The 27,203-nt window shown below is 41.4% G+C and overlaps 1 protein-coding gene across 1 annotated transcript in view; it reads right to left on the reverse strand.

Moving 5' to 3' along the window:
• Positions 1 to 27,203, reverse strand: part of RSU1 (Ras suppressor protein 1) — a 184,177-nt gene that overhangs the window by 81,354 nt on the left and 75,620 nt on the right. Inside the window, exon 8 of the mRNA XM_073334125.2 lies at positions 6,599 to 6,731. Coding sequence (XP_073190226.1) covers positions 6,599 to 6,731 — 133 coding nt within the window. The remainder of the gene's footprint in view (positions 1 to 6,598; positions 6,732 to 27,203) is intronic.

The following is a 27,203-nucleotide window of genomic DNA, read 5'->3' on the forward strand; positions in this document are numbered from 1 at the left end:
ATAATATAAAGTGGGCACTGTACACTTTGTATTCTGTATTTAAACTGAAATCAAAATATTTGAAAATGTAGAAAACATCCAAAATTATTTATTTAACGGCATTCCATTATTAAGAGCACGATTAAACAAAATTAATTTTTTTAAGTGCTTGACAGCCCTAAAATAGAGCTCTAGTTACTTCAGAAACAAAAAACAAACCAACCCATTATGCTGGGCTTTTTCTAGCAATACAAAAGCAACTGGGCTCTCAACTCCTCCAGATGGTTATTAGCTGCTAGGATATGACCTCACCATCAGCAACTATTTCTCGTATCACATTGGTGTAAAAATTGATTTTGCTGTGTTAGTGCTAGGTCAGACATTCAACTGACAAAAATACTTAATTTTTGCAGGCAAGACCACCAACCAAATATTTCTAACCTTGTGGTAGTAGCATTCATTCTTTTCATATTTTCAACATAAATAGATGTAAGGAATATTGTGAAGAATAATTTGGAGACCAATTATATTCTATAAGTATTACTGTTTCCCAAGAAACATACAACCCAGTAACCTTTTGTATCTGAGCCAAATTTCTCATGAAAGGCCATAGTAGTTAACTATTGTACAAAATCTATTACAACTATGAGTATGTAAATTGAGTTTTTACTTTAATTTAACTTACTATGGAGTTTCTTCTCCCCTAATTTTACAAGTGTAATTCCTATTAAACTCCATTAATATTGTTAAATTCTTATCCTCATCTGGATTTCCAAGCATACAAGGGTGTTATACTGTAAACTCTTTGAGGCAGAGACGGTGTTCTTTGTATCTTGCACAGTGCTACGCACATGGTTAGCATTAAACAAATTTACAACAGAACAACGGACTCCGATAAAGGATATTTTGGAGTGATGTTTTTATTTAGTGCATTACTTTGAACATCTTGCCAGCTTCTTTCTAGTTGCTGAAAATAAATTAGTAAAATATTATTGTCTAATACAAGCCATAAAAATCATATTTAATGAACTATGTCCATCGAACCCAAGGCAGCTTGGATTTGCTTCAGTCATAAAACAGCTGGGCGATCAGGGGAGTGGTTCATTCTAAAAGCATCTAGAAAGGCGCTTTTCTTTAGGTGCTGAACTGCTTTAATGTGGATCATTTTGTTATTGCTATTAGAAATGAGGTCTTAGAACATAAGACTGAGCAAGAAGCAGTCTGCACGGGGATGGCATGTTCCAAATGCCTCTAAGTGATATAGTCTCCGCATGACATTTGTCAAGCCTCTTTCTCTGTTAAGAGTTAATAAATCCACTTTTAAAATGGCTTGCTCTCCAACCACCTTTCTTGATGGGAATGCAAGGAGAGTGACTTATTCTCCTTCACAGGTTTCAGAGTAACAGCCGTGTTAGTCTGTATTCGCAAAAAGAAAAGGAGTACTTGTGGCACCTTAGAGACTAAGTGTCTTGTCAAAGTGCTTGGCTCTAAGTTGACTGGCCCATAGGGAAAAAACCTACCTTCTACAAACTTAACAAAAAGTGTCAGTTCTATCATAATTCTGCTTCTCTAAACTAAAGAGGTCAAACAAGGCAACAATCACTATTAGAACAAGTGTTAAAAGGTAACTGGCTCAACAACAGCTTGAAAAATGCTGGAACTTTGAATGCTACTCTACGCAGTCAGCTCTAGCAAATTATTTAGCTTTAACTGAGATTATGCCATCAGGCAATGACTGTAATAGACACCACAATGACAACAGGAAAATCATTTCCCTTTCTGAAGCAAGTATAAATGAACAAAGAGCTATTTCCATATATGAAGTGATCAAGCAATCATGATTAATGCCCAAAATGTACTCAAACAGCCTCCTGAAGAAACTACATGGAGAATGCTAGCAACTAAACCCATCCCCAAGCCTCCATCTTCTGCTTATCTGGACTTTACCACTTCTTCATCAAGTCACTAATTACCTTAATCTACTACTGACTTGAATCAGAGGCTTTTAATTCTTCATAACAGTTTCATTCACTGTTTTGTTTCAAATATTTATGACCGTCTGTACTTGCCCGAGTATATTATAACCACTAAATCATACAATACATCATGTCTTTGTCACTATTCTAGACATAAAATCCTGTGAGAATATGCTTACAACACAAAAGGTCACTTTGAACATTGACTAGAGACATGAATAAAAAATAAAACATTTAGTTAAATCCTTCAAAGCAACAAGGCTGCCATTACCCATTAGAGCTTAGAAAGTATTTCAGCTACTTCTCAGGTACTCACATGAGACCACACGTGGTAGTTTAATTGCAAGCACAGGACAAACAGAATCAGTCCCCAAATTCAGCCTTTATCCATACTTTCAAAAATGATCATTTGCCTGGTCCTTATTCTTTATAGCCCTTACAAGGCTGTCGGCTTGGCTTAGTGACCATATTTCCTTCTGTGACCCACAAAGAGAGCTGTGCTCAATGGGCCCACTGCATTTTATAGATGACCAGATCATGACATACTATCCACCTGTTAGCACAAGTCTTCCCTCAATAATGAGAGCTGAAGCATTACCTGGTATCATTTCTCATGAAGGGTAAGAAAAAATTGAAGGATATGAAAGACCCTACTAAAAAGAGCAGCTGAGTTGAGTCGTGGTGGCTAACAGGGTCGTATTTGGACATGAATAATATGATTCTTAATTTTGTATTTGGTGCCTAGATGCCATCTTGAAGTACAGTAACTCCTCGCTTAACATTGTAGTTATGTTCCTGAAAAACGTGACTTAGCGAAACGATGTTCAGCTAATCCAATTTCCTCACAAGAATTAATGTAAATAGGGGAGGTTAGGTTCCAGGGAAATTTTTTTCACCAGACTATATTTTTTTTATATTATATATATATATATATATGGATACACAGTATAAGTTTTAAACAATTTAATACTGTACACTGCAATGATTGTGAAGCTTGGTTGAGATGGTGAAGTCAGAGGGTGGGATATTTCCCAGGGAATGCTTTACTGCTAAATGATGAACTAGCACTGAGCTGAGCCCTTAAGGGTTAACACATTGTCAATGTAGCTCTCCAAGACAGCACAAATGGAGAGAAGGGAGACAGCATGGCAGACAGAGAGAGAGAGAGAGATGCGCATTGCCCCTTTCAGTGTGCTGACCCCACTCTAAATACATTGCCTTTTAAGTAGATGAGGAAGTTGAGACAGCAGCTGCTGCCTACAAGCTCCCTCCGTCCTGAGCCCTGTCGTGTGCCCCTACTGCTCTATGGAGATGGGGTAAGCAGGGTGCAGGAGCGGGGGGAGGGGGACACCCTGACATTAGTCCCCATTTCCCTCCCCCCAGCAAGCAGGAAGCTCCCGGGAGGAGCTCCAAGGCAGAGGGCAGGAGCAGCACATGGCAGCGGGGGGGGAGGGACACCTGAACTGCCAGGATTGATAGCCTGCTGGGCAACTGCCACACAGGAAACTTAGGGGACCAGGGAGCTGATGTGGGGCTGCTGGTCCACCCTGGTTCCAAGCCCACACCAGCTGGCTGCAACAGGCTGCTCTTCCTGCAAGCAGTGGACAAAGCAGGCAGCTGCCAAGCAACGTTAGAAGGGAGCACTGCACAACTTTAAACGAGCATGTTCCCTAATTGATCAGCAACGTAACAACGTTAACTGGGATGACTTTAAGTGACGAGTTACTGTAAGTATTAAAAATGTGCATATAGGTAGGTATGTGGATAGACATTTTAACCATAGGCACATACATTCTTCAAAAGCATTAGCTTTACACATCAGGTAGTAACTAGGGCAGGACCACTATGGAAAGGATGAAAAATGGAACTAACTTTAAAAAAAAGTTTGCTTTAAAATGGCTGGTAGCCGTGAGGAATCAGGGCCTGCAGCAGACTAGTCTCCAGGAAGACTCATCAACACAACTGGCCTGCAGCAGGCTGCCTCATTAGCCATGCAACCTGACTAGCTGCAGAGGCCCACTCTTAAGCCAGCAGCAGCTCACTGCCTTCTCAAAGCTCATACAAGCCATACTGTTCGCCTGTTCCTGCATTACCTTGTTCCTGCTGCACCAGCCTTGCCTCCATCCTGTCCCTGCCTTGAACCCCTCCTTGCCTGCTACCCTGCTTGCTCCAGTTCCTGACCTCTGGTTTGACCCTTGTCCCTGGCTCCTGATTACAGATGCCAGCTCGAAACCTGGTTCCAGTATCCAGTTTCTGCCTTCTGGTTTGACCCTTGGCTTTGGCTCCCACAACTGACTGACTCTGACCACTAGGCCTTCTGTCCACTCCAGTCACTAGGCTAGACTGCCCTCATTCTGGTCAGTTGACACATTGAGAAGCCCTCGAATTGGGGCCAGCGGCTCTCAGCGTTAGCACTGACCCTACTAAGGCCCCAGCGGATGCTATCTAGAACCTGCAGTCGCAAGTAACCACCCTGTAATCGCAGACTGCAGCCCTTTAGGCACAGATTGCTCTGCTGGCTTCTCCTGCTCCACCCCTCCCAGAGCTGAAGATTCCACTGCCCAACAAATTTAATGGAGATTGGGACAAGTTTCGGGGATTTCTGCACTAATGTCAGCTCCTGTTCCTCCTATGCCCCCAATCATTCACCTCAGACTAGGCCTGTGTGGGGCTCATCTTAAATTTGTTGACTGGGGGAGCCTTGGCCTGGTCTTCCCCACTCCTGGAAGAAGTCCAACCCCCTCCTGCAACACTTAGAGGAATTCTTTCAAGCTATGTCTATCATCTTTGGCGACCCCAAATGGGTGCGGACCAACAAGATAACCCTTTAGGCCTTACGGCAGGGGGCTGCCCTGTAGCCAAGTACACTGGTGAATTTCATTGTTTGGTTTCTCACACGAGGTGGAAAGATGTGGCACAGCACCACCTTTTCCACCTGGGGTTAAATGAGGTGAAGGAGGAGCTTTCCCGGGTGGAGCTTCCATCCAGTTTGGACAGCTGGATTGAACTGTGCATCAAAATCCAGGATCACCTTTCAGAGCGGCGTCCTGAGCGAACCTCAAATTTCCAGAAGCTGCCACCCCCCAGGCCTCTGACACCCCAGGCACATTGGTCTTCCTTGGCATCAGAGCTCATGCAGGCCAACCAGGTTCACCCGCACCTCTCTGATTCAGAGAAGCATCAACCCTGGGCTTTATGCTTTATCTATATTGTGAGGGACCCAGCCATCTTGCCTTGATGTGTCCCCCACAACAGGCTCAGACAGAACCAGGGCCAGAAAATGCCAGATCCCCAGTCCCATACAGATTTCAGGCTGCTAATACACACAATTTCTTCTCCTTCCTCAAACTTATGAGTGACATCTAAACAGAATAACTACTTTGTATCAGAGTAAAAGTTAAACTGCCTGGGTCTATCAAATACTGTAAGGTAATTTTTGAAGTTTTCTCTTGGTTGAATGATCCAGTGGAATCAGAATTCAATTTTACATAAGGTTACAGATATTTATGGAGGAAACTACTACACCCACTTCTCAGCCTAGTGATTCCTTAATGAGAAAAAAGGTACAGTACCTTGAAATATGCTGTGAAAGGAAAAAAGAGTTGGAGGAGGAGAAGCAAAAGCCTACGATTAGACAGAAAAGATGAAAATCTCATCAGGAGGAAATTAGTTTTGACATCTTTTACATTCATAGTTAGTTTGCTTTAGGATATAAAATGTCACTTGACCTGTTAACCTGACTGTGCCACCTCTTACAAATTACACCACACAAAATCAAATGCAAGTGGAAAAATGTGTCATATCTAAAGGAAACAGGTTGGCGAGGGTGGGGGTGAGGGTAAACCAGAATAAATCACACTCTCTCTCTCTCTCTCCCCCACCACCCGCCCCATGAGTCCGGGGCACAATCTCATTATTGCAGATGTTTAACAAAAGTATAGCCAATATTTTCAACACATGGTCCAAAAATCAATCATTTATACACTCAAAGTTTAAAGAAACATTTTTTCTATTTATTTGCATGTGCATATATTTTGCTGTTATTTATTTTGGTTACATTAAGAAGGGTTTCATACCAGTGCAGGAGCAGTTTAATATCTACACACTTCTAATATCATTGTTTCTCTGAATTCTCCCTTTATTGCAACCAAATACCTGTTTCAATTTGTAAACCGCTCCTGCGCATCCCTAAAAGTATTACTCCTACCATGACTTGCCAAGCCCTGATCTTGTAAGCCTCCCATGTTTCCCCAGTAAAGTTTATAAACTGAACACCAAAAGCAGGGACAGTATCATATGGGTAATGTATTTTCCTAATATGGCTAAGCCACACCTGTTTGCTTTCTTGTGGATCAATTTTCTGAATAAAAATTCAGCAATTTACAGTAAAATGTGTATAAAGTTGTATATTTTTAATTAAAATCAAGTTATTGTGTAGGTTCCGAAACTGTGCAAAAAACCATTATTGATTATACACATTTTTTCTATGCACTTACCTTAACAGGAGATTATTCAGTAAGTAACATTGCAAAAGTTTTCTATTTTCTTGGTTTCCATGCTTGGTGCACAATCAAGCTGCAAAGACTTTGTTAAATTCTCCACAGAAAAAGCTATAACATAATACAATAAAGATCAATACTTACTACTTATATGTTTCTGAACGAATATATTCAAAAACATGAGATACTCCCAGCTGGAACTGATCTGCTATAGGGGTAACCCAGGGATTATTCTCTGCTTTGAAGACTTGCTTTTGACCAGTCAAATCCAAATTACCTGAAAGGGATTAAACAAAAGGGCATGTGAAAAGGAAATCTCTTATCCTAAACAAATTAATCACTGTATAGAATTATTTTCATTCTTTGAAAGAGTCTGACTACCCAGTCAAAGCAAGTGCCAATATTTTCAGGCTTAATATGAGGAAGAGGTGGCATATTAGCTCCTGCCATACTATGTAATATGGAAGTAGAGCCAAACTCCACCCTGTTTACTTCATTAGTGTTGCACTACTCATAGCCAGGATGAATTTGGCCCAATGAATTTTAAATTTAATCCTACTATATTTCTTCACATTTATTCATCAAAATAAGTCTTAAAAATGGGACTTGATGCACAGGCTCTGAGCTGGCCTTCTGCACATTTCTGCGAGATACATTTCACTCATTTAGCACAACTACTACTACTACAACAGGTGTGAGATGAGAACTTGAGGCTTCCTGATTCCCAATTTAGTACTTACTTTTTTAGTTGACACTAGCTATTTGGGGACATAAAAAGACCTGCTAATTTATACCATTAAAAATAACCTTGACCTTGAAGGACAACTCCACAGTAGTATTCTTGATCACATTGCTTAGCAGGAATGAACAATGGCATCACTTTTTTCCATAGTACGGCCCAATGTTGCAGTTTATTTCCAATATCACTACCACAAGCCCAAGTCTAATGAAAAATCCCCAGTTGGTGTTTATTTTGCAGGTAATAAAATACCAAATGTTTAGCTTGTGCAACAGCCTACAGCTTATGTTGGTTATAGCTATCAGTCCAGAATACAGAAATTCATACCTATAACCTGCCACTATAGCTATTATTTCAACAAGACTTGAGAGATTTATTGGAAGTGTCATTGATTTTTCTTTTCCTAAATTCTCCCTCCGGAAAGGTAGAGAAGTACACTCCCAACTGAAATTCCTCATGATTAGGAGACGACATGCAATACTCCAGTTTTATACAGAGTCATTGTCCTAGCTATACAAATAATTTTCACACATATATTTAAAATTGTAACAACATTTTGTAACATTATGGATGTCATGATCAGGGAATATAGTAACAGCTGTGAGAAAGTAAAAAACTGTTGTAGATGAAGTGGGAAAATAAAAATAGCATTTTTAATCTAATCAAACTATGTAGCTTAAAATTAAAGCATCATGTCTGGAAGGCAAGCCTAACCAAGCTGTTACCTCTTCATGGAGTAAATATGTGCTTATTTTTCAAATTGATGCCATTCGTACGTATAGAGTGAATGCGCACGTATGGATGTAATAGCATCTGCAAGCGGTCTCTTGGCTGGCTCAGTTAAAACCTCACCATTCTCTGCATTATATTTAATCCTTAATACAGCTCTCTCTGTGAAAAAGGGTTATCATAATTAGAGTAAAGCTAGACCATTATACTCTGCGAAAAGATGACACTTGTCTCATATTGGCCTACCAACAAGTTACAATTACCTCAGCAAAGATCATCTGTCAGCTGTCTGAGGTCCGTTCTGTTTTTAAAGTAACAACATGCAGGAAGCATTTCACGCCTCTGTCAGTCAGACAGCAATTGCCCTAACTGCCTTATGCTTCAGTGCTTCTAGTGAGGAGCCTCACACCCATCTCCTTTATTAGAGGACTCGGCAGCATGTGTGTTCTAACAAGGATCAGGCAGCAGGATTAAGCACTGTGACAAAGAGGACCTAATAAGATAGAATCTACGCTGGCTGGCTCAAAGCCACAGATTCACACTGTTCACTATTCAGTTTTAAGGCATAGGCCACGAGGGAAGCAAGCCAGCACTGTGATTACCAGTAACCCTCTGACCAATGCTACTATGAAGATCATACATCACTCAGAAGCTTATTCTGCAAATTGCAAATTGGATTTTCCCATTTTATTACCTGCAAAAGAACCATATACATTTCTCTCCAAAGCCATCAACACAGTAAGTGCTCACTTACAATTATAGTTCTGTAAGCAGTATATCAAAATAAAATGATCAATCTGTGTACAACTTTTATAAACAGTTAAATTCAGGAAGATAAATTTGGCTCCATTATAGGGCAAATGCAATTTTGCTTATGGAAATGGACCATACATTTCCAAAAATCTCACCAGAAAGGTCCTTAGCTGAGCACTCCAATCTTGAGTTGGTTCAGTAAATTACTGTCCATACTAAATAACCAGGGGAATTTTGCCTGAAACTCTCACCTCCTCACTGTTGTGTTCCCACTGTAGATTCTTAATACCATACAGATAATTTACATGTAATCAATTCAAAGGAATGACATTCTCCCGAAACCAAAGAGGTTTTATAGAAAAAGGAGGTTTCCTAAACAAAATTAACTTTTGACGCATATGTTAAAAGGGCATCACTCAATTTTCCTCTTCCCCACACTTGGGGGCGGGCGGGGGGGTGGGGCGCGGGAAGGATAAGCCACATCTAGTTATTTCACGTTATGGAGGTTGGGCACAAACTTATTTGGGAGACTTAGTAAGCTCACAAGTCTATAGCTCCAAACCAGGAATAAATTCCACCCCTTACTATGACAGCTGAGGAGGAGGAGGAGTTTCCTTTGGGTTCGCTTCTGGCAGAAACAGGGCAGCTACTGCTGGGCAGGGGCAGTGGGAGTTCAAACATCACAGATTTTCTATGAAAAGGATCCAGGAACCAACTATGCTGCTGTCGAATGGGAACTAGTAACCCTCCCATGCTCAGGGCATTGAACAGCAAGAGACCAGGTGTTCCCAAAGACAGTAAGTGAGTCAAGGTGTCTGTCTGTGAGGGGAGGAGAAAGGACGGGGCACTGAACATTACAATTCCTACCCCAAAACAATACAGCTGCCAGATAAGGAGGGGAGCCACAGCTAGCACATGAAGCACAAGCAGACACAGGGGGTTTGACCAGATCCATCCCAGTCCCTCCTCCCTTTCTGAAATCGAAGTGGAAGGAATGAAGGCAATGCAGAGAACACTTTCACCAAAAAGGGCATACAAATTAGCAAGGAAGAAGCAGTTTTACTGATGCAAAATTAGACTTCTGGTAGCACTACAAAAGTCGCTCTTACAAACATATCATATAGGTAGCCTTGGAATGATTAGATTTTTTTTTAACAGTACATTTGGAAAACGTCTTTCACCACAGACACACACAAACTGACCAAAACAGTATTTCCAAAGACAGCAATTGAAATTTATAGATAGGCAAAATAAGGCATTCCAGTGATTTAAACTTCTGAATTAGGTTGGTTACAAATGGACTAGCGAATGAATAGTAAAAACATGTACTATTTGTCAATTTAAGGATATTTACTTCGTATATTCTGACATGGAATGTTGACAATTTGTGTTTTAATGATTTATAAAGCTTTACTTTTTAATCTCAATGTCTATTGTTCTTAAATAAATGTCTAGCACCGTCCCCCTGCACAATTTCCCACAACAGAGAAAGTTTAAAATAGATAGAAAATCTAAAATATGCTTAAAAAGGATCAGTATCTGTCAAAAGTATAAAAAACAAAAATCAAATTCTGCCCAGCCTACAAATACGCACATGGACAATGTTGCAGCCATAAATATTTTTATACAGGTTATGTTCACAGCTACAATATTCATTGTGACAGGTTTCAGAGTAACAGCTGTGTTAGTCTGTATTCGCAAAAAGGAGCACTTGTAGCACCTTAGAGACTAACCAATTTATTTGAGCATAAGCTTTCGTGAGCTACAGCTCACTTCATCGGATGCATACTGTGGAAAGTACAGAAGAAAAAATAACCCATTTTTTCATGGTTTGTGTGTATAAAAAGATCTTCTGTACTTTCCACAGTATGCATCCAATGAAGTGAGCTGTAGCTCACGAAAGCTTATGCTCAAATAAATTGGTTAGTCTCTAAGGTGCCACAAGTACTCCTTTTCTTTTTGCAAATATTTATTGTGATATCTTACTTCCCAGGGCAAGGGTATGTACCAAGTAAGGTTCAAAAGTGACACTGAAAATGACTAGAAAGAATGGCCCTGACTCTGGGCCCTGCTCTAGCAGCGCAAAGCAGCTGGAAAGCTGGGAGATTTGGTCCCCTGAACATTCCCCCTACTTAAGGGAGGATTCCTAAAGTGTTAGTCTTGACTCAGCAGCTCTTATGCCGCCCCCTGGACAGGGGGCACAGGCAGGGGAGAAGGGTCATGGTAGTTGTTTATGTGCATTTTCAAACCGTACTGTACATACTATCCCAAAGACTTTAGGAAGTTTTGATACTGCTATACTAAGAAGATTACACCAAATCCCTCTGATATTTTTAGCAAGTTAAACACAAAATTGCCTCTGGTAAAAATCCAGCGCTGAAGAATGAATCATAAAATGTAAGTGTGTCGGAGATTGCACTTATTTTTGTTTTGTTCTTTCTGACTACCTCAATCCATTTAAAAATACCTATACTTTATCAAAGAAAATTTAGTATTCCTAATACACTGGTATTATGGTGTAATACAATGGGCCTGTGATTCTCTTCTCAGTTATGAGTGCAAATCAGAATTAACTGGAGTTAATGTTACACTTGGGCCTAGTCTACACTTGCAATTTACTTCAATATAGCTATGTCTCTGAGGTGTGTGAAAAATCCATACTCCTGAGAGACATTTATATCGACCTAACACCCAGTGTAGTCCGGCGTTGGTCAACGGAAGAATTCTTCTGTTGACCTAGCTACCGCCTCTTGGGGAGGTGGATTACCTATACTGATGGGAGAAGCCGACCCTTCGGTGTAGGTATGGTCTACACTGAAGTGACACAGTGGCACAGCTGCAGTGTTTTAAGTATAGACACGTGCTCACGTACATCTAGTCTGAGGGGACAGTGAGGTCAAATCTGTTTCTAAAATACAGTAATGCCACCGTTGGACCTCCCCCTCAAATGCTTTTCAAATTATGACATCTGAACACAAATTTTTTTTTTTTGCTAAACTATACTTAACTACCCTATTTTACAGCCCAATTCACTTTGCTGCCAACCAGGAAAAGCATGAGGCCTGATTCTCCATTTGCCATTTACAGCTTTTTAAAACGAGTGCAAAGTGGATGTAAAATGCTATCAAATAAGGACAGTGACATTTGACATCCCTTTACAGAGGTGTAAAATACAAGATTTGAGTAGAATCAGGCCCCTGATTCTGATCTTACTTACAATGGTGTAAATCAAAAGTAACTTCAATTATTTTAAAGGATCAACGATTACCACTGCTGCTCGGCTATCAGGCCAGCACAAATCTAAGCAGCATGAGAGTGCCAACAGACAGAGCTCCAGATACCACCCTTGAACTCTGAGAAGGGTCCCCCTCCTCTGCTTCTGCTCCTCCTCCTCCACCATCTTTTAGGGCTGGGGACCTCAGAGTCAGTGTTTCAGGGCTATGGGGCTCAAATCCACGAGGATGACAGGAGGAGGGAGGGTGAAAATTCAGGCTCAGCAAAGTCAGGGAGGGAAAAGAGTGGAGCTGAAGGTGAAACAGGCAGCTGCTTTATTAGACCGCATGCAGGATCAGCAAAAGGAACCTTCTTTGCTAAGAGGAATACATTTTGTGGCATAAACTTACAATAAGTGGCCTTTGTGTAGGTCTGGGACTTACCTCACCCCCATACTAAACTAGAGTGTTGACCAGCCTTGGGTGCTAAGGCATCTCCACTTTAGGAATGCCCCTAAAAAGTATTATAATACCAAGGGTTGTAAAGTAGAGACACCCTGGGCACTGGAAAGTTTTAAGAAGGATACAGAAAGACCCAACAAATGGTAATATAGATAAGATAAGCTTTGATCAGGGAATTCATGCTGACCATCTGCACAAAGAAGGTCAGAAATAAGTTACAATTTGGGCATTAGAGATAAAATGTAAAGAGGACTTGAGCAGGGAGAAGGAAACATGGGTACCAGCACATGATTGGTTAAGTTTTGTTACTTAGGGGGTATTGGATAATGTGATAGGTTTAATAGAGTTAAAGGGGGTAGCTAGTTTTATTTCTATAATGTAAATGAAAAACAGTGCTCCTTGGGAACCATCTCCAGACTGCAGCTCACCATCAAGCAGCTATAACTCTTATCCCTCTGCATGACCATGATGTGCAGAGGCATTGCCAGGAAACCTCAAATCAGTGGATCTTGACTGGCCACTGGGTAAAGTTTGCCTGTATATTGGGAGTGAACATAATAGATTTGCTTGGCATATGTATTCTGTGTGTGCTAATAAATAGATGTTTAGAACACAGCTGTGTACAGCTCTTTCATTGGGAAAAGGTTCCGCAGACCCGTACAGCCCTGAGCCCTGTGGGTAAGGATGTCCCAAGCCCTTGGAAGGAAAAGGGTGGAGGTGCCTAAATTGATCAGGTCACGCCTTGAACCCTCAGTAGGGTAGAGGGCATTTATGGTACCTAAGTATGAACTGGAGCCACAAAGTTTGGCTTGAGCAGGGGGCTTGAGCTTTTACTTTCAGCAAAACTCCAAAAGAGCTTACTGGTATGCCTAGCATATTCTGCTACCCTGAACATCCCCCACGGAGCTATACAATCCTCTGGCTTACTAATTGCCATCTGAAGCTACAGTAAATGGACTTGTTTAAATATTCAAAGTTTATTTTGCGACAAAACAAAACCAAAACACTGCAATGACTCAACGGATCATGTCGTCACCATTTACATTCATACCGTTAACCACCCTTAAAAGTATTAGGTAATATTTTTCTTTTTCCTTAATGCTGATGGCATAAATTGACATTGGGTGAACATTCACAGACTGCTCAAGTATCTGCAAAATCTCACCAAAACAGAGAATGAATTACTACACAATCGAATCTTGATTTCAGAAAATAAAGCAGAAGACAATGTGATTGCTAACTGTCATGCTGATCAGTATTGTCTCATTGCTTTCTTGTGCTCCTTCTGTTGGTTATATCCAGCAGTTGTCTTTTACCTTAGAGTAAACTCCTCAGGGCAAGGACTCTTTCTGTTCTGTAAAAAGAAAAGGAGTACTTGTGGCACCTAATAGACTAACCAATTTGTGTTTGTACAGTGCCTAGTACAGTGGAGCCCCAAGTCATGATTGGAACTTCCAGGCACTTTCAATACAAACAAGATGAAGAACAAGAGCAGCACGCACTTCCTACTCCACAAACTCTAAGGAGCATTTGTACTACTTTAAAAATAATAGCTGTATTAAAGTAATTAAACAATTGTGACATTTTAGAAGTGAAAGCTGGCACTCAGCCTAGAAATGTATCCTGACTGAAATGCCAGCTCAACAATTCTGCTTAATGGGCTAAAATTATCCCTAGTGAAGCACCATTAAGAGCAATGGAGTTATACCAGGGATAATTTTTGGCTCTATAGCACAATCTCACTAACTTTTTTCTGTTTGCTCCCTCCCCTCACCACTCTTTCCCCCCTTTTCTGCAATATGCTACTCTACTGTCCTCAAAATTAGTCCTTATATGTTATCGTGCAAATTTTTCTTACAGGTGACATTAAGACTGAAATCTAAATGTTCTTGTCCATTACAACTCCGAGGACACACACACTCTCTCTCATACACACACACAAATGTGAAGAATGAAATTAATTTTATTTTTTTATTTAGATATAAATACCCCTGAATCCAATTTTATTAACGGCTAAGTAAGGGATCAACCTACTACACAAAACCTAAACTTCGGATATATGTAAAAATGTATATCTTGGTTTGTTTTAGCTTTGCTTTACACTCTAGGATTTATAATTTTTATTACTTCAGTGCCATGTTCTTTTCTTTCAATAGCAAGAGAGGAACTGGCATAAGTGCAGGGTGGAAGAAGTATCATGAATACTATGTCATAAAATAGGTACTAAGATAATTAATCGTGAATAATATGATTATGATGTTTGTTTAAATGGAATGTAACAACTAGTTTGTATTTCAGAAAGTTTTATCAAGCAAGTCTAATTTTTAAGCAAGCCTGAATATTTGCACGCTGTTGATTAGTAATTTACATTTACATGTTGCTCTATGAAGGGTAAGAGCATCTCTGATTTGAAGCTCTCCCGTTTTGAAGGTTTAGTAACAGAAGAGATGGAGAAAGGTTATTATAAAGAAGTAATAAGACAGCAACATAGAAAGATTCATTCTACATAAACTGTGTGTGACTCAGTCTTTTCTGGCATTAGATGAAAACCTATAACTCCATGACATATGTCTAAAATGTATATTACTCGTTAATGAACTTCTAATTATTAAAAGAAAATACCACCTACTAAAAATGAAGTTAGACTGAAGCACCCCCAAAATATCAGATGTGGCGAGACTACATAGTATTGTTATGCTTTTGTTATTTTGCTCCAAAGATCTTTTACTGCAGAAAAAGTAATCATCATTTGGATTCACCAACATTTTGGAGTAGGAGTGGGCATAATTTTTGCTTAGCCTGAAATTTCCTCAAACTGACCTGAAATAATGAAAACAAATGTTTATGGAAAATGGTTCAAATTTAAAAAAAAAAAAACCAAAAAAAAAACCACCACAGAAATCACATCCCTGACAAACCAAACACTTCACATTGCTAACTGTGGGAAAAAGGGAAGAGAAGGCACACCGATCTGCCTCTTCTCCTGCAAAAAGGCAGGACGTTTAGAAAAGGAGTTGATTATGGAGGGCACGGCAGGGTTGGGGGGGAAAAAAGCTGAAGCCCACAGGCTTCTACCCTGGGCAATGGGGCTTGGGCTTGAGACTTGCTGGGGCCCAGAGCCAACACCAGCCTTGGCAACTCCATTAAAATGGGGTTGCAACCCACTTAGGGGTCCTGACCCACAGTTTGAGAACCCAGAACTGATTAATAGGTTCATAGATTAACCCCAGAAGATCATCTAGTTTGTCACCCTGTATATCACAAGTCATTCAATTTCACCCAGTTACCGCTGTATTGAGCGCAATAACTTGTGTTTGGATGAAGCATATCTAACAGAAAAATAATTCAGTCTGGATCTGAAGACATCCACCCTCCCTGTTAAAAATATGTGCCTAATTTCTAATTTGAATTGGTCTGGTTTTAGCTTCCAACCAATGTTTTTTGTTCTGGCCTCTGTTAAATTAAAGAGACCTTTACTACCTGGCATTTTCTCCCTGTGAAAGTACTTATATATTGCCTTGCATAATGACAGGTTTCAGAGTAGCAGCCATGTTAGTCTGTATTCGCAAAAAGAAAAGGAGGACTTGTGGCACCTTAGAGGCTAACAAATTTGTTTGAGCATAAGCTTCCGTGAGCTACAGCTCACTTCATCGGATGCATTCCACTGAATGCATCCAATGAAGTGAGCTGTAGCTCACGGAAGCTTATGCTCAAATAAATTTGTTAGCCTCTAAGGTGCCACAAGTACTCCTTTTCTTTTTACTTATATACTGTGATCAAGTCACCTCTCAATCTTCTTTTTGATAAGCTAAACAGACTGAGCTCTAAGTTTATTCTGCTTAAATCTAGCCTATAACTATTCTACCTGCACTTGTAACACCTACTCTGTCTGTGGAAAAACTGGGCCAAAAAGACCAAGGAAGGAATGTGCATGTCAATAGACTGCAATTTCAACCCTTGTATCCTGAAGTGATGTGCAGAAAACTGGTACTCTTGCTAGTGTTGTTTCAGTTCTGTGGATAGAAGACTTCAGTCTCCAGCGCTGCTCCACCTGAACTTTTCATAGGTGTTAAAAACACAGTGAATTTAATCCTCTTTCAAATATTTATATGAAATTCAAACATCATAATAAAGGTCAGATGAAATAACGATACCAAATCGTAATGGAAAGTCAGGCATTAGGGGACTTGACTGAAAAATGTGTCAAGATTGAATATGAGCCTTGGAAAAAACAGAATGTATAAAACGAGCTGAACTTCTCCAGTATACAAAATTTCAGGCAATAAGCACAGGAGAAAAATGTAACAGCCAATTAGACAAACTCAAAGTTCTGTACTTCAAGTCACTGGAAAATTGGTGACTCCAATTCTGTTAGTTATGTTTACAAGATAAAGGGGAGAACCCTAGTCAATTTCTACTACCAGATATATATAACAAATCCGACCTTAGAGGAATGATTAGAGAAACAGTAAACTTATTAGCATTCATAGATAAAAGCCATAAAATGAGAACTTCAATGTAGTACACAAGGTAGCACTAGACAAACATCGTGCTAATTACTTGTACTTTTAGATGACAAATCATGCTATTTAAACAGCCAAACTCCACCGCACACATCCTTCAGGAGCAGGTACCAAGGCAACGATGCTGATGCCTCTGTGTGGGTAGAATAGGGGAATTGGAGAAGAAACAGCATTCTGACAAGAATCCAAGAGATTAATCTGAATTTTTTTTCTTTTTAAAGCGATCTAAAGAAAACTGAAGTCTTGGTAAATTCTGTTACCTGCCATTCATGGTGTAAGTGAAACAGATTTTTTACCGAATGCAGATGTACAAAATAGTTTCAATGATCTCTCTGAATGGTCAAATACTATGCTGGAAGATTGTAACTGTCTTAGCAACCTTTTGTTGTGCATTTCAATATCTTATTCAGTACAGATTGACATTTTCACACGTTTAGTGGCTTATTGGGATCCCATCTAGTAAATGGATGGCTTTGCAAAATGCATCCATGACATCAGCAAGAATCAAAGAATATTGTGTCACAGGCCCATTGTGGTGAGTATCTTTTCTTGGAAGAAAATGAATTAATGCAATGTCAAAGGAGTTTAATATCAAGAAGTTTTAACAAAACATCCAATATTATGGACTTACAGGATCAGCAACCCAATTTACCTTGAAATGGCTTACATATTTTACCAACATCTAAAACTACCACCCAACCCTACAGGATTCCCAGTTACCTGAGACTCCTGCAGTGTCCCTTCAATGGGAGAAGGCTATCAGCTTGAAAGCTAATCAATTTCAAAATAAGTGTTCAACATTGTCTCAGCTACTATACTTGCCTTGAAATGAAAAACATGCCAACATTTCTTATCAAGCAACACAACTGTATTACTCAATCATGTCTAAAAATGTTCTCAAAATTAACACTCATTCCGGTCCAAACCATTAAATCAATTTTTCTATTATATTTTAACTAATAAGCATCAGGTTGAGGGCCTCGAAAGATAAATTGTCATTTTCCACAAGTCAGGAACATTATGAAGTTCAGTGATGCTTTTCATGCGGTCCTCCATCTACACCTTAACTCCAAATCCAGGGCACAACTCTAGGGCGACTTTTTAAATGTTAGTTTACCAAACGGCCACTCCAAAGTAATGACCTAGAAGCTGGTATCCCAATGTTCCCAAGATACTCGGGCTTCTCACTAGTACCAAGTGACTGTGTTGGCCCAAGTGTAGTACTCCTGAGCAGAACAGTGCTGTGATGCTGGTGGGGGACGTAGTGATGCTTTTATACAGATAGCTGAGGAGTTGGAGTTCTGTTTTTAAAAAGGGAAACTTGTTTTGTTTAGTTTGCTTTTCTGAAGAGAAAAAAATAGCAGTATTTAAATTAAATTAATGCATAGAGCTGACCAAAGTTTTTTAAATTTCAAGATTTAAAGGATTTTTTTTTGCTTTCAATTTGTTTGTTTTAAATCATAACATTTCTCACGTGTCTTTTTGGCCAGCTCTACCAAGGTGTACAAAGCAAGGACTGAAACATTTCTGCAACAATCCCTTCTTGGGCTTCAACCTTGGTAGAATGCCCATTTTCTTTCCTCCCAACTCCCACTCATCCTATGATGACACTCTTGTGGATAAACAAGAGTGTGAGATAGTGGCCACATGACTGATATGGAACAGCTCCTGACATTCTACAGTTTAACACTCCATACCACTCCTGTCCCCATTTAGAGATCTATACAATTTTTGCCTTCATTTTGTTTGGATAAAAAAATTCGACACCATGCTGAGGCATTAGCACAGTGTGTATTCACAGGGATAAATATTGTCTTCTGAATCACCACTGGAGCACACTGGTTTCCCATGGAGACCTCCTATCCAAGTGTTAACCAGGCCTACCTCTGCTTATTTTATGAAATCTAAAGGAAATTCGTTACCTGACATTATGATATGTGAGACCTGAACACAAGTACATATAGAGCTCTGGGTATATTATGCTTTATGCTCAACTGTGGATATATTCTAACTTAACCACCAAATGATCACAAAATGTATGTGTAGCAAGACTGTAGCAATGTATGTATGATTTAGTTGGGGATTGGTCCTGCTTTGAGCAGGGGGTTGGACTAGATGACCTCCTGAGGTCCCTTCCAACCCTGATATTCTATGAGAGAAAGATTAGTTTTAGGAATTGTCTAAATTATTGACTTTAGGGGGTAAATTTTGAAAGGAATGAAGCCAAAAGGTGTGTCTGAAACACTGAGCACTTATATCTGCATGGGCATTTGCTTAATGAATCTCTGTGTGCATGTGAAAAGCTCCATGTGCATACACAACTGTAACAACTACACTATTTTGCACACAATTTTAAATTACAGATTTCAGACCAGGGGCTCTTTAAAGTTCTTTCATACGGCAGATACACACTGGAATAGATGATTTTCAATAAGATTCCTTGTGCTAAATCCCTGAACTTTGATCCTTTACTCAAAGAAAATAATTTAGCTATTTAAAATTTAGAAGTGATGGGAGCATTACTTTGAGGATTTTTCAGTTTTCCTGTACTGTAAGGGAAAAAGGTAATTACAGGATAGCATATTTAGCTACATGAATGCTACATCGCAATGAAGGTAAAAAAAGGGCCAGCTTCACAAACAGAGCTGTTGAAAAGACTAATTGGAAAAGAAATGCCCAGATTTGCAAATATGAATTAAAGTTCATAATCACAAGCCTGGTATTTTCCTTGGTATGGGGAAATGATTTGATAGGTTAATACAACACTCAATGCCATTTCTAAAATCTAACTGTTTTTGATTCCCAGATTGGAAAAAGTTGATAACTTAATTAAACGTGCTCGTGTAGAAAAACCGTTGTTTCTCCCATGCTTGTAAGCAAGCCAATTGTGGAGACTTCAGATTAACAAGAGGATATCATTAGGGTAAGATTTTTTTTTTTTTTAAATTATGATATTTGCTAGGTCTGAAACAAGTGAAACTAAAACAGGTTACATTTTCAGTGAAGTTGTGGAACTGGTCAAACCACGTATTCTCATTCTTCAGTCACAAATGACTGCAGCTTTATCAATGATTTTGTGCTACACACTAGTCTTTTGCTTGGTATCCTTCTCCCCCATTACTGTAATCTTTTAGATAGCATCACACTTATAGTGGTCCACTGAGATGACCAAACAACGAACTTCAAAACACCAACCATTGATCTTACTAATTGCATCTGCCACTTTGCTTTGGTTCCTGGTTTCTATTCAGCTTTCTTTCCAAGCATCATTCCAATTGTTAAATGGTCAGAATACACAAAGTGACAGATTTAGTGCTTCCTTGGCAATTTATATAACTGACTGCAACTCTGTTGTTGCAGTGAATCATGATTTATTTGTCTCACACTGCCGCACATAACCTTTTAAATGCTAGGAAAAAATGCCAACACCTCTTTAAAGTTTATATATGACTGCCCACCACCATTCCTCATGAACTGGGTTTGGAGAGACAAATGATAAAAACAAGCTGTGAATTCCACCCATCCACCCCCAGCCATTTCCTGCATTCATCAGTTACACATACTGTATTTACAGACAAGCCTCCTAATCAAGAGAACCAATACACGGTATGAGGTGCGTTTTTGTTCCCTCTTGGACAAGAATATACTTGTTCTTTCCTTGTTTCTTTCTTACATTAAATGACAGGTAGTCCCTGCTAAATACAAACACAGGCTGGTTCGACTCTTCACTGACTAACACATTGAATAATGCCATACTCAGTACCAAATGGAATCTTTATTGATATTCTGAAAAGTTGAATTTGTTAACAATTCTCTCTTCCAAGTCAACATTTTACTCCCTTCACTTCACCAGTGAGTCCTATCCTGTTGCCCCGTCCTTTCCTTCTCCCACTCATTTGTTTATGCCTTCTTCCACACTTCCCCCGTATGAATGAGCACCTTATCCCAATTCACCAAGCCCCCTCTCCCTCTCATCATTTAAATAGATTCTGTCCTCTTCTAGTATTTATACTGTGCCCATCCATTAACATCTGAGTCTCTAAAGACTCACTTTTCTGCAAGGCCCCAGACCACTAACCCTCATAAGTCAAATGCCTTCTCCACCTGAAATTCAGAGAGAGAGAGAGAGAGAGATTATTTTTTATCAAACAGCGCTACTGCCATTTCATGCAAACAACATCTGCTGGTTAAAAAGCCATTTGTTCAATACATACAGCACAAAGCGGTTTGCACAGTTCTCTTTACTATATGATTTTGTTTATGAGTTTAAGAAGGCAGAAGTTGGCTGAAAGATGCTAAGTAAGTTATTACAATAAATGGTGAAGTATTTCATAATACCTACCTCTTACATAACACCTTACCAAGGTGGTCAGTATTATCATTCCCACTTTATAGAAGGAGAAACAGAGGCAGAGGGAGGTAGAGTGACTTGCCCCAGGTTACCCAGCAAGCCAGTGGCAGAGCCAGAAACAGAGCTTAGATTTCCTGAGTCTCCGTCTTGTGCTCTATCCACTAGACTGAACACAGCACTAAAAATACTGACCAGAATAAATAAGACTGGCCTCTGCAATGAGAAGTTTACAATCTAATTTGAGACATTATGCAATCAGTGAGAGTAAAGAGGCAGTGTGGAAGGAAAAACAGGGAAAAGGAGGACAAGAGATGCTAATACATTACAGGGCTACCACCACACTTCATTATTTTAACCAGTGAATATATACAGAAAGCATAATCCTTTTCTCGTGGTAAATGTGCTTACAGAAAGCCTAAATTACAAATCTAGATTCCGAGATGTGACTGTTCAGAAATTAACCTAAAAGTCTGATATTCTTTAAATATTTAATATATTTCTGACATTATGCATGGCACAGAATCTAACAGAAATGGGCTATTATATCGTAAGTGAGAATCCAGTATAAGAACATAACATGAAATACTGGAAGATTCATAAGTTATACCTCGTAATGTATTAAAGAAAAAGGTTGTCTAATAAGCAGTAGTTCTGACGTGATCAGCAGCACCACCTCTTTTACACCAAGCTATGTCCATATTTTATGATGCAGACAAACAGGAACTAAAAACATGTTTTAAACAAATGTTTCCATCAGATATTGTGTATTTGGCAGGTCATCCCTGGATAAATTTCAAGAAGAACTTTGTACCCGTGTTTCCCTTGACATACATATTTATGGTAAAATTACATAATATTAATTTGCTATTACACTTCTGTGACAACAGTATGTTTAGAACCCTTAGCTAGCCACAGAAACTAGATAGACTCATTACAAGACATCTTCCACTTTCTGGAGAATTCCAGGACTCTAAAATAAGAAAGCTATAGAACATTACATTGATATAAATGGTGTCTTTTAAATGAATGATATTGAACATAGCTTTGAAAAAAGGCTAAAGTATACCAGTGTCATGATATTTTAAAACAAACAGCTAAAATTATGGAAACAGAAGAACAGCTTTCATCCATCAGTGGTGAGACACAAAAAGTTGTCAGCATACTAGTTGCTACACTGATAAAGACAGAGACATGGTGACTAAACAAAATCCAAAAAAACCCATTCCCTCCACACCAAAAGAAAAAACGATTACCTACCTTTCATAACTGTTGTTCTTTGAGATGTGTTACTCATGTCCATTCCATATTAGGTGTGTGTGGTCGCCACATGCACCAATGCCGGAAGATTTCCCCTCAGCAGTATCTGTAGGGGACTGGTTCTGGCGCCCTCTGGAGTAGCACTCACACGGCACGGTACAAGGGGTGCTGCCGGCTCCCCCCACCCTCAGTTCCTTCTTGCCAGAAACTGACAGTGGAGAAGGATGGATGTGAGCAACACATCTCAAAGAACACCAGTTACGGAAAAAGATAACTGTCTTTTCTTCGAGTGCTTGCTCATGTCCATTCCATATTAGGGGACTCCAAAGCAGTACCCTTGGAGGTGGGTAGGAGTTCACAGATGTGTAAATTGCAATACAGCTCTGCCGAACCCAGTGTTGTCACTGGCCTGCTGAGTGATGGCATAATGAGCCACAAACGTGTGGACAGAGGACCACGTTGTGGCTCTACAGATGTCCTGGATAGGGATGTATGGCAGGAAGGCTGTTGAAGATGACTGAGCTCTAGCTGAGTGGGCTCTGACAATCGACGGCAGTGGAACCCCCACCAGTTCATAACAGGTCTTTATGCACAAGGTGATGCAATTGGAAATTCTCTGCAAGGACACCGGAAGGCCCTTCATCGTATCCGCTGCAGCGATGAGGAGCTGAGTTGATTTACTTGGTATATTGTAAGTAAAAAGGCAAGGCCCTTCAGACGTCCAGCACATAAAGACGCCTCTTTTCGCTGGTCTTGTGCGGTTTGGGACAGAGCACTGGGAGGAAGATGTCCTGATTCACATGGAAGGTAGACACCACCTTCGACAGGAAGGCCGAGTAGGGCCTCAGTTGAACCTTGTTTTTGTACACCATGTATGGTGGTTCTGAGGTCAAGGCTCTAATCTCAGACTCGTCTCGCCGAAGTCACCGCCACCAGGAACGCAACCTTCCATGACAAGTAGAAAAGGGTGCAGGAGCCCAGTGGCTCAAAGGGAAGGCCTACGAGCCTGTTAAGTAAGATCCACAAGTTAAGATCCCACTGTGGGACAGGAGCCCATACCTTCGGGAAGAGTCTCTCGAGCCCTCTCAAGAATCTGACAGTCATGTCATAGAAGAACACAGCCTGTCCTAGGATGGGCGGATGAAAAGTGGAGATGGCCACAAGATGCACTCTAATGGAAGAGCGTGCCAGGCCCCGGTTCCTCAAATGGAGCAGGTAGTCCAGGACAGCCTGTATGGAAGAGCACGAGGGAGATATACTGCGCTCGGACACCCAGCGGGAAAACCTTGTCCACTTGGCCAGGTAAATCAGTCTAAGTGAGGGTGTCCTACTTTCCAGGAGGACCTGTTGGACCTCCTCTGAACAGGTCCGCTCCTCCAGGTTCAGCCACACAGCATCCACGCCGAGAGGTGGAGGGACGCAAGGTTAGGGTGTAAGAGCCGACCAGGGTACTGTGACAGAATGTTTGGTTGATTGGGCAGGGGCCAAGGAAGGACTGTTAACAGGTTCATGAGTGTGCCAAACCAGTGCTGGTGAGGCCACACTGGGGCAATCATGATAACCTGCACCCTGTCTCTCTTGATCTTTGCCAGAACCTTGGCAATGAGTGGGACTGGAGGGAATGCGTACATCAGCCTTCCCAACCACGACAGGAGGAAGGCATCTGTCAAGGTTCCTTCCCCACGCTGAACTCTAGGGTACAGATGTGGGGACCTGCATGAAAGACCCCCTAAGCTTATTCTTACCAGCTTAGGTTAAAAACTTCCCCAAGGTACAAACTTTGCCTTGGTCTTGAACAGTATGCTGCCACCACCAAGCGTTTTAAACAAAGAACAGGGAAAGAGACCACTTGGAGACATCTTCCCCTCCAAATATCCCCCACAAGCCCTACACACCCTTTCCTGGGGAAAGCTTGATAATAATCCTCATCAACTGGTACAGGTGAACACAGACCCAAACCCTTGGATCTTAAGAAAAATGAAAAATCAATCACGTTCTTAAAAGAAGAATTTTAATGACAGAAAAGGTAAAAGAATCACCTCTGTAAAATCAGGATGGTAAATACCTTACAGGGTAACCAGATTCAAAACAGAGAATCCCGCTAGGCAAAACCTTAAGTTACAAAAAGACAAAAACAGGAATATACATTCCCTCCAGCACAGCTTATTTTACAAGCCATTAAACAAAAGAAAATCTAACGCATTTTCTAGCTAGATTAGTTACTAACTTAACAGGAGTTGGAAGGCTTACATTTCTGATCTGTTCCCGGCAAAAGCATCACACAGACAGACAGAACCCTTTGTTCCACCCCACTCCAGATTTGAAAGTATCTTGTCCCCTCATTGGTCATTTTGGGTCAGGTGCCAGCGAGGTTACCTTAGCTTCTTAACCCTTTACAGGTGAAAGGGTTTGCCTCTGGCCAGGAGGGATTTTATAGCACTGTATACAGAAAGGTGGTTATCCTTCCCTTTATATTTATGACAGCATCAGAGAAGGAGTCCTTGCCGAGAACAAAACCGATGACATGTTCTGCCTGGTGGTGAACAGGTTCACTTGGAGTTCCCCACCTCTGGAAGACCATGCAGGCTACTTCCCGGTGGAGCGACCACTCGTGGTGAGAGAAGGCCCTGCTGAGGTGATCCACTAGCGTGTTTTTGATGCCAGGGAGGTGACAAGCTTCCAGGTGGATCTCCTGGTCGATGCAGAAGCTCCAGAGATGGAGTGCCTCTTGGCAGAGAGCCGATGAGCACGCTCCCCTTGCCTGTTGAGGTAGAACATCGCAGCTGTGTTGTCCGTCAGGACTCTCACCACCTTGCCCGACAGATGTGGTAGGAAGATGCTGTATGCCAATCGGACCGCTCTGAGTTCTTTGACACTTCTGTGGAGTGCCATCTCCTCTGGGAACCACATACCTTGGAGATTTCCAAGGTCCGAGGCGTCCGACACCAAATAGATGGAGTGATGGAGGTTGTCGAATGGAACTCCCTTTAAGACCTTCTTGTGATCAGTCCACCATTGCAGTGAGGTGAGTATTGCTGGGGGGGATGGTAATGATCTTTTCCAGGTGATCCCTGGACTGGGAATAGACCATCGTCAGACTTTGTTGCAGGGACTGCATCCGGAGCCTGGCATGGTGGACAATGTATGTGCAAGCTGCCATGTGGCCCAGCAGACGCAGGCAGAACCTGGCTGCAGTCAGGGGGAACGCGGACAGCTCTGTGAGAAGGTCCATCAATGTCCAAAACCTTTCTAGTGGCAGGAACGCTCTCACTCAGGTCTAGTTGAGCACTGCTCCGATGAATTCTATCCTTTGCATTGGAACTAACAGACTTTTTGTCATTCACCAGTAGGCCCAGGGAGCGGCACACGGCTTGCAGTACCACAACATCCTTTTGGACCTGAGACCTGGAGCTGCCCTTGACCAGTCATCGAGGTACGGGTAGATCTGGATATCCCAGCACCACCAACATCCACTTGGTAAACACCCTCGGTGCTGTCGCCAGGCCAAACAGGAGGATCGTAAATTGGTAGTGGCCAGGTCCCACCGTGAATCGGAGAAAACGTCTGTGCTCTTGGAAGATCACTATGTGGAAGTATGCGTCCTTTAGGTCGAGGAAGGCACACCAGTCTTCTGGATCCAAGGAGGGGATGATAGAGGCCACGGAGACCATGCGGAACTTCAGCTTCTTTAGGTACTTCTTGAGGTCTCACAGGTCTAGAATGGGATATAGACTGCCTTTGGGATTAAAAAGTATCAGGAATAAAACCCCTTGTTCCTGTACTCTAGAGGAACTTCCTCCACCGCTCCCAGCTTGAACCTCCTGCATGAGGAGACTCTTGTAAAAAGTGTCCTTGAAGAGGGGAAGGGAAGTGGGGGATGAGGGGGGGGGCACGACAAAAACTGGAGGATAAAGCCCTGCACCACTGTGCTCAGGACCCAGCGGTCTGAGGTTATTGTGGTCCATGCAAGGAAGAAAAAGGAAAGGCGGTTGGAAAAAAAACAGGGAAGATGGATCTGGGGAACAGTCTGGCAGGTCGCCTCCGGGTGCGCTCTCAAAACTGTCACTTGGCCCTTACTTATTCCAGGTAGATCCTGACTGAGCAGGGGGTGGTGGAGGATGATTTAGGCAGCACTTGTAGCCCTTGGCCTTCTTGTGAGGTGAGTCCTGCAGAGGCTGACTCCCTGGCCCCTGAGGCTGCTGCGATTTGAACTGCTTACATGCCAGGCCTGGGACATACAGCCCCAGAGTTTTCAGGGTGGTACTTAGCAACTTAGGTATGTGGGGCCCTCTGTGGTGTAGGGCCCCGGGCAATTGCCCTGCTTGCTACCACCTAACGCCGACCCTAGCTTTTATATGTGAAAAACAGCTGTGGTACAGGTGAGCTGTGGAGTTTTTATAGCATATTGGGGCGTGGGAGGGCTCAAAGAAAAAGGTTGAGAATTCCTGATATGAAACACTGTGGCGGTGATGTCCATCAGGACTTGAACCACTTGGGACTGAAAACTCTGACAGGCCAGTCAAACCACCCTGAGCTCCTGACATTTATGTGGAGGGAGCGGTTAACCCCTGACCAGCACCCTTGTGTACTGAACTTGCCCAGGTGGGGTCCCCAGACCAGGTCTGAGGCTTCCGACACCAGAGTTAGTAACAGGGATGGGGGCGCGAAGGAGACTCCTTGCAACACTAATGTGGGGTCCAACCACCACGCCAGTTACGATTGG

Source organism: Lepidochelys kempii, chromosome 2 (assembly GCF_965140285.1).
Source record: "Lepidochelys kempii isolate rLepKem1 chromosome 2, rLepKem1.hap1, whole genome shotgun sequence".
NCBI lineage: Eukaryota > Metazoa > Chordata > Testudines > Cheloniidae > Lepidochelys > Lepidochelys kempii.